The 8,780-nt window shown below is 35.8% G+C and overlaps 1 protein-coding gene across 1 annotated transcript in view; it reads right to left on the reverse strand.

Annotated features, from left to right (window-relative positions):
• The window catches only part of szt2 (SZT2 subunit of KICSTOR complex), a 114,188-nt gene that overhangs the window by 78,069 nt on the left and 27,339 nt on the right, over positions 1-8,780 (reverse strand). The window contains exons 32-39 of the mRNA XM_016483899.1: positions 8,496-8,574; positions 7,261-7,563; positions 6,224-6,362; positions 6,072-6,161; positions 5,922-5,991; positions 3,893-4,078; positions 3,525-3,776; positions 3,091-3,346 (exon numbers count right to left, since the gene is read on the reverse strand). Coding sequence (XP_016339385.1) covers positions 3,091-3,346; positions 3,525-3,776; positions 3,893-4,078; positions 5,922-5,991; positions 6,072-6,161; positions 6,224-6,362; positions 7,261-7,563; positions 8,496-8,574 — 1,375 coding nt within the window. The remainder of the gene's footprint in view (positions 1-3,090; positions 3,347-3,524; positions 3,777-3,892; positions 4,079-5,921; positions 5,992-6,071; positions 6,162-6,223; positions 6,363-7,260; positions 7,564-8,495; positions 8,575-8,780) is intronic.

An 8,780-nucleotide genomic window follows, 5' to 3' on the forward strand; every position in this document is an offset into this window, starting at 1 on the left:
GACGCTCTGAACTCGACTGGGCCGCAGTTTCCCACTGCCTGAAAGCAACAGGAATTCAAAGCCGCTTAGAATAAATAGTATGAGCTTTATTATTAGAGTCTAACAAACAAACAAAATCACTGCACCAGAAAACATCCAAAAAGTCGACATGTGTAAGCCACAATAATCCAAAGAGGCAAAAGAAATAATCACATGATCCAAAATCTTTTTTTTTTTTGATCATGTGACATATTCAACTGTTATCGATCTCTGTTTTAAAGGAATAGTTCACCCCAAAAAAAAACTGCTAAAAATGTCCTCACCTTTAGGTCATCCAAGATGTAGATGAGTTTGTTTCTTCATCAGATTTGGAGAAATATAGCATTACATCACTTGCTCACCAATGGATGCTCTGCAGTGAATGGGTGCCGTCAGAATGAGAGTTTAAACAGCTGATAAAAACATCACAATAATCCACAAGTAATCCACACCAGTTCATCAGTTAACGTCTTGTGAAGCCAAAAGAAACAAATCCATAATTAAGACTTTTTAACTTCAGACTTCTGGCCAAAATCCATAATAATGCTTCCTCCAATGAAAAAGTTCATCCCCTGTTGTCTCTCACATCGAAATCCACCCACATATTTGTTAAGATCTGTTTTGGCTTCTAAACGGTGTTTTGATCTGTGCAGATTTCTTTCTTGATTCAGACCAGACCACTTTTTCACTGGAGGAAGTGTTATTATAGATAGAGGACTCAAGCAATGGTTTGAAGTTAAAAACATCTTAATGATGGATTTGTTTTTTACAAACACGCAGCTTTTGGCTTCTCAAGATGTTAACTGATGGACTGGAGTGGTGTGGATTACTTGTGATGTTTTTATCAGCTGTTTGGACTCTCATTCTGACGGCACCCATTCACTGCAGAGCATCCATCGGTGAGCAAGGGATGAAATGCTACATTTCTCCAAATCTGATGAACAAACAAACTCATCTACATCTTGGATGGCCTGAGGGAGAGGACATTTTCAGCAGATTTTTATTTTTGGTTAAACTATTCCTCTTGCACATGGCATTGTAATTGGCATTGAAATACTTCTTTGTTGTCTTTTTCATCCTCATAGTATGCAGGCTTTTTTTGCAACTTTTCACCTAATTAGAGTCCAGTGTTGGGAAGGTTACTTTGGAAATATAATAGGTTACAGATTACGAGTTACCCTATTTAAAATGTAATAAGTAGTGTAACTATTTAAATTACTTTATTAAAGTAATGTAACTGATTGCATTTGATTACTTTTTGATTAGGCTACTTTTCAAAATTCAAATTTCTAAATTTTTTCTTCATTTTTCTAAACCGTTAATAATTTTCAAACATGTAAAGCAGGCAGGGTTAACCTTACAGTAGTACTCAACACTGATTACTGACAGAATTTCAAAATCCTTCATCTCTTGAATTAAGATAATAATAATTTAATTTTAAAGCACAGCCACCACAAAATCAGACTTTAGCACCTCTTTTTACTTTGAGATTGTTCTGAGGTAAAATATTCTTTAGTTTGGGTTAAACAAATCAATTTTGCTTGGTTGGAACAGCAGCTACGCTAATGACACACTATTTTCCTAATTAATGCTGTTCAGTTGCTTTGACACAATCTGTATTGTTAAAAGCGCTATATAAATAAAGGTGACTTGACTTGACTTGACTTAAAATACAGATTTGAAATCATAACAAAATATATAGTTTTATAGCTATGATACTGTTTTTGAAATCAAATCTTTGCACAGACAGGACAGGAAACACTGGCATCTAACAATAAAAAACATTTAATTTAAAAATAAAGCATATACACAAGCCTAAACTCCTGAAACATTGGTGTCTCATATTTTAAAGCAGTCAATGTAATTTTGGAAAGAAATCACTCAAATCTGTTTGTGTGTGAAAATATTCAGTTGTAACCTTCTTTGTAATCGTTAACATTTTCACAAGTAACTGTAATTTAATTACACATTTTTTTCCACAGTAACTGTAACAGATTGGTTACATTTATTTTGTAATTAAATGACGTAATTCTGTTACATGTAACCAGTTACTCCCCAACACTGTCAGAGTCTAACAGTTTGCACTGGCTGCCAATAGCCGCTCGCATCAAATTCAAGGTACTGGTGTTTGCTTACAAGACAACCACTGGGACTGCACCAATATGTGACCCTGGAGCACAAAACCAGTCTTAAGTCGCTGGGGTATATTTGTAGCAATAGCCAAAAATACATTGTATGGGTCAAAATTATCGATTTTTCTTTTATGCCAAAAATCATTAGGATATTAAGTAAAGATCATGTTCCATGAAGATATTTTGTACATTTCCTACCGTAAATATATCAAAACTTAATTTTTGATTAGTAACGTGATTGCTAAGGACTTTATTTGGACAACTTTAAAGGCAATTTTCTCAATATTTAGATTTTTTTGCACCCTCAGATTCCAGATTTTCAAATAGTTGTATCTCAGCCAAACATTGTCCTATCCTAACAAACCATACATCAGTGGAAAGCTTATTTATTCAGCTTTCAGATGATCTATAAGTCTCAATTTCGAAAAATTGACACTTAAGACTGGTTTTGTGGTCCAGGGTCACATATACCTAAACTCGCTAGTTCAGACTTATGTGCCCTCCAGAAGCTTGCGCTCTGCAAGTGAACGCCGCCTCGTGGTGCCATCCCAAAGAGGCACAGAATCACTCTCACTGACCTTTTTCTGGACTGTCTGGAATGCCCTGCCTATATCTCAATTCGATCAGCTGAGTCCTTTAGCCATTTTCAAAAAATGTCTAAATACGCATATTTTTCGCCAGCACCTGACCAATTAATACTAGCACTTACCTATTCTATTCTATTCGTTTTAGTCTAATTTATTTATTTAAAAAAAAAAACTTGCAATGTGTAATGTGTTAGACTAACTGAGATTTGTCACAGCACTTGTATACTGTTACTCTCTTGTTGCTCTGATTGCTGCTATTGTTCTCCTCATCTGCTAAATGACTACATGTAAATGTGAGTTCACAAGCAGCATCTCAGTACAGTCGGATGAGGTGGGTTTCTCGTGACACTCACTGTGTGTGGTGGACTGCACGGACTCGGCCAGGCTGGCGGCGGAGGGGGTTTTGGGAGGCGACGTGTGATCAGATGAGCGCTCGGTGCTGCTGCTGCCCGCCTGCAGGTGAGCGTCACTCTGAGGTCGAGTCTCCTCCGCGTCGGCCTGTTTGAGCTGCCCGGGGTCAGAGGTCTCGGAGAGAGACTCGCTGGCTGAATCAGCTGCAGCAGGCCGCGTGTCCTCATCAGCCCTCTGCACTTCTCCACACTCCACCAGCTGTGGGAAAAAACAGAGGAATCATATTCCAGATGACAGCAAGTCAACTTTGTTAAATCTGAGTGTTACATACATTTACTTAAACCACACTTTATTTTAAAGTTAATGTGATAACTTCATCATTAAACAAATGCAATGCATTTCTTCAGGTATGGTTTCAAAGATTGTTGATAACTACCTCAGTGTCGGGCTCTTTTTTCTTGGACTCTGCTTCTCTGTTTGCTGATGCTCTGGCTCCGTCCTCCACCTCAGGACACAGGCTGCTCTGCCGAGACACTGTTCCTGCAGCCGTTAAGTACTGAGCAGTGATGTTAGACAGCTGTGTCACGGCCTGAAGCCTGTGAGACTGCTGGCGACTCAGTGAGACGTAGTGGAAGTTGTGCTGCTCGGCGTTCAGCAGGTAACCAGGAAGCGATAACCTCTTGAACTCCTGCAGCGAGGAAGCAGAGACGTGTTATTAAACAGCAGGGCAGAACATGATCTCGTTTCTGACCTTTCCTGGAGAGTCTTATCACCAATAATAGAGGTCATCGCATGAGTTCAAACCTCTTGAAACTTTTCCAGCGACTGCTCGGGACCAAATACGAACTGCAAGGGAACGAGCTCACAGTGGCACTGCGGGCGGCCGCTGGAGCGACACACGTGCTCCGACACTTTCTGCAGCGTGGAGGAGCTGATAACAGACGAGTGCCGCAGAGCGGAGACTATCTCATCCTCCAACAGCCAATGGATCTGAAACCGGTCACAGACAGGGTTATGATCAGTGTTGGGGGTAACGCATTACAAGTAACGCGAGTTACGTAATCAGATTACTTTTTTCAAGTAACTAGTAAAGTAACGCATTACTTTTTAATTTACAAGAGAATATCTGAGTTACTTTTTCAAATAAGTAACGCAAGTTAATTTTTTTCCAATTTATTGATTGACAACTCTCCTGTCCCCAGGTTTAGAGAAATCAGAAGATGTCATTGTAGTTCTAGAATAAATATGAATATGCATTAATTCATCTCACTCACAAAAAACAAAAAAAAACTAATTCAGTATTCCTCAAAATTAATAAAAATAATGGAACTCAGAATATGATGCAAACCTGCAATAATTAAATGTTAAACAACACAAATATCCTTTATGTATTTACTTAATGATTTTTGGCATAAAAGAAAAATCTATAATTTTGACTCATACAAAGTTTTGTTGGCTATTGCTACAAATATCCTCGTGCAACTTAAGACTGCTTTTGTGCTCCAGGGTCACATATAGTACTGTATATATTATTGTTTATTTTTATAAATGTATAATACATTATATATTATAACAAAAACTAAAACTAAACTAAAACCATAAAAAAAAATCTTAAGTAAAATACATGTAATAAAATTATAAAAATATATATATTTTATTTCAGTTAGGTAACATCTCTAATTATTGTTTAGTTTTAGTATGAAAATAACTAAAACTGAAAAAAAAAATTACTAAAAACAATAGACATATATAAAAAAACACTAATAAAATGACAAAAACAGAACAAAATGACTACTAAAATTTAAACTGAAAATGTAAAATGTAAAAAACAAAAACTAATTCAAAGTATTAATGAAAACTAATAGATTATTAATGATACTAAAGTAACACTCGTCAGAGACAGACAAAAACAATATCTTAAACAGAGAGATCCTCCTTTTGCAATAATAAACAGTCTGAACTTTCATGCATATTTCATATACTGTGCTTTCATTACTGGATCAATGTTAAATAATTGGGTAACACCTTACGATAAGGTTCCATTTGTTACCATTAACTACATTATTTATCATTTAGTTAATTCATCATTTATGAATTAACAATGTAACTTTATACTTTATTACAAGCATTAATTAATCATTGCTAAATGCAACATTTACCAATGCATTGTTAAAATGAAAAGTTGAATCTGGAAATATTATTTAATGGAACTGAGCTAACATGAACTAATAATAAATGTGACCCTGCAGCACAAAAGCAGTCTTAAGTCACTGGGGTATATTTGTAGCAATAGCCAACAATACATTGTATGGGTCAAAATTATCGATTTTTCTTCTATGCCAAAAATCATTAGGATATTAAGTAAAGATCATGTTCCATGAAGATATTTTTTTAATTACCTACCATAAATATATTAAAACTTAATTTTTGATTAGTAATATGCATTGCTAAGAACTTCATTTGGACAACTTTAAAGATGATTTTCTCAATATTTTGATTTTTTTGTACCCTCAGATACCAGATTTTCAAATAGTTGTATCTCAGCCAATACAAACCATACATCAATGGAAAGCTTATTTATTCAGCTTTCAGATGATGTACAAATCTAAATTTCGAAAAATTGACCCTTATGACTGGTTTTGTGGTCCAGGGTCACAAATAGTTGTATTTTTATTAACTAATATTAATAAATACTACAACAAATGTATTTCTCACTGTTAGTTAACGTTAGCAAAGAATGACTAATTATTTAACAATGTAATAATTTTACATAATTTAAAATTATAATATTAAATAAAAAAAACACTTATTTTCATTTCATTTGCACTCTCACCTCATCCATAGTGGCTAAAACAGCCATTTTGTGTGGAATAGGAAGTTTGGACAGGGGATCTCCAGACATACTGCAGAAGACGACAAAATAAAAAGTTATTACTGAAGATATTTGGCAACAGATGATGTCTGCTGAGCTCCGAACGCTCACCTTTCCACACCGACCCCGCGCAGGCCGTCCAGATTAGCCATGATCTCCTCGTCAGAGCGATAGGACATGTACAGAGAAAAATCAGGATCACTCTAGCTGGAGCCACGCTGTTTGATTCTTTCCCAAATCTAGGACGCTTCACAATCACTGACCTGTTGTGGTGGAAGTCAGGAGTCATGACCTCGATCTCCAGAGGTAACGTGAGCACGAAGATATCAAGAGTGACAGACAACTCGTTCAGATCCACCGACTGAAGACTCTCAGCGTTCTCAAGACTGGTAATGACTTCACCTGTATATATAAACATTTTTTTTTAATATTTTCTAACATCACTGAAAATACATGAACCAGGTTAAAACTAACCAGAGGGATGAAACTCAATATATATGGTTTAATCCCTTTTAACCAATGAATTTCCATGATTTTTCTTGAGTTGTTAGTTATATTATTATTATATTATAGAATTTATTCATATTTTAAATTAACATTTATTTTTATATTTTCAGTTTTTATTTTAGTTTACAGTGCTTTTGACATTTGTATTAGTTTTTTATTTTTCTATTAAAGCTTTTATTTATTTATTTTCATCTGAGTTGAGGTTTTGGTATTTTTCAGAACTTTAACTTATTTTATCTCAATTAGTTGCCCATGTAACATTTTCCTGTCTCTTTTTTTAAGTTCAACATTTTCATCTAATTTTCATTTCAGCTTAATTTAAATTAATTAAATACACTTTTAGTTTTAGATTTATTTTTAGAAAAACAATTAAGTTTTATCGATAACAACACTGTTGATCAGGATTTTGATGTGCCATATTCTCATAAATATTTAGCCAATCCTTGAACTAAATACATTTAAATGGTTAATGTCTTATTTTTAAATGATTACGTTACATTCACAACCAAAACCTTCATGCCTTTTCCAGGTCACGACCATAACCTGACCATAAGACCACCTACATTTACATATGTATTTATGTATATATGTATTTAACAAATTATGATGAAAAAAAAATGGCCATGAGAAACAAAATGATACATTTTTTGGTCAAGAAATCTTGACTGACGCTGTTAGTGGACTTAAGGGAAAAAACTAAATGCAACAGAAGTATAGAATATGACTCTGTTAAATGGCTGCAAGCACACAGAGTACAAAGCAGCTTTAGTCAGCAGTGTGTTCAGTGTCTCACCCAGACAGGTTGGCAGTGTTTGTGTGGGCATGGAGCCATGGCAGCTCTTCATGTTGACGGAGCAGGTGAGGTGCACAAACAGAGGCGGCATCTCCGGCTGCGGACCCTCCACCTCCAGCAGAGAGTCTCCGTCCAGAATACTGAAGGAGTCCTCGTCCTGGTTCACCGTGTTGGAGTCCGACGGAGACTCGCCTTCACCTGCTCCCTGTCCTCCAGCCTCCGCTCTGCCATTCCCACAATCCTGATACTCCACCTCCAGATCTGTGTCACTCTCCGTCACGATGCAGCAGCCCGACACGTTCTCTGTGCATACGCAAAGGATAAATACGGATATGCATGTTTTAATATTCTTCGAGTTTGCTAACAAATTCACATAAACTTAACAAATTTTATAAACTAAACTCTGCTGCTGTCTTGTCTTTTCTGCTCTACTAGTTTGAGATTTGTATGCTATGTATATGAGGTTGTTTGGTTTAGTAATGATTGAATGATTAGGGCTACTGTTACTTGTCTGTATGCTTACATTATCTTTGCATGTATACTGAGATGATATTATTGATACATTGTTATTTTGTTGACAGTTGGATTGTGGGTGTATGAGTGAGCTGGTATTGATTTGTTGGTTCTATGTATAGTATAACTTTTAAGCGGATTGTTTTTTTTTTAAGGAATAGTGTGAATGTTATATGTATTTTGGAGTATGTAAGTATTATGTATTGATTAATTCTTTATATTTTTAGGGTGACAATATTACCAACAGTCCAGGGACTGCACACTGGCCTTCTGGCTAATTCTGGCACATTGTACATTTATGTATTATTGATGTGCATTGTCCCTGTCAAATAAACCTGAAATAAATAAAATAAATAAATAGCATGAAATCAATGAACCCTATTAATCTCCCTGTTAAAATGTTCATTCATCAGTGCTGTTGCACCATGGCTGTGCATACAAGGAAAAATATTATTAATCAATAATATCATAGCAAACTTTTCACAATCCATCTGAAGCCTCATTCATCTAAATAGATGTTTAAAACACTATTATTTTCTATTTATGTATGACGCGTATTTAGTGAGAGAAATATTACTGTTAGACACTAATGTGCTTATGTTGCAAATGGCATTAAATGTCTTAAAAATGAAACTGAGGTGGACAATCAGATACAGAAGATGTTAAAGTGCAGCACTCAGGGAGGAAACTGAACATTCAGTGTGTCATGAATGATGTCTAACCGTCTTCTGTGGCGAGTTCAGCTTCAGACACCTCACAGTCCTCGCTGGCTCTCCGCTCTCCCTCTCTGTCTGAATCCTCCTGCGGACGGTGAACGAGAGGAAAGGAAGACGGTGCCATAAACCATTCATGTTTACAAAGTCCTGCTAAAAAGATGAGTGCTGATTTGACACTCAGTAGCTTGACTAGGTACCCAGTGTTTGAGCAGGGTTGACAAAAAATATACAGTGGGTACGGAAAGTATTCAGACCCCCTTAAATTTTTCACTCTTTGTTATATTGCAGCCA

This window comes from Sinocyclocheilus anshuiensis, unplaced genomic scaffold (assembly GCF_001515605.1).
Source record: "Sinocyclocheilus anshuiensis isolate Anshui unplaced genomic scaffold, SAMN03320099.WGS_v1.1 scaffold958, whole genome shotgun sequence".
NCBI lineage: Eukaryota > Metazoa > Chordata > Actinopteri > Cypriniformes > Cyprinidae > Sinocyclocheilus > Sinocyclocheilus anshuiensis.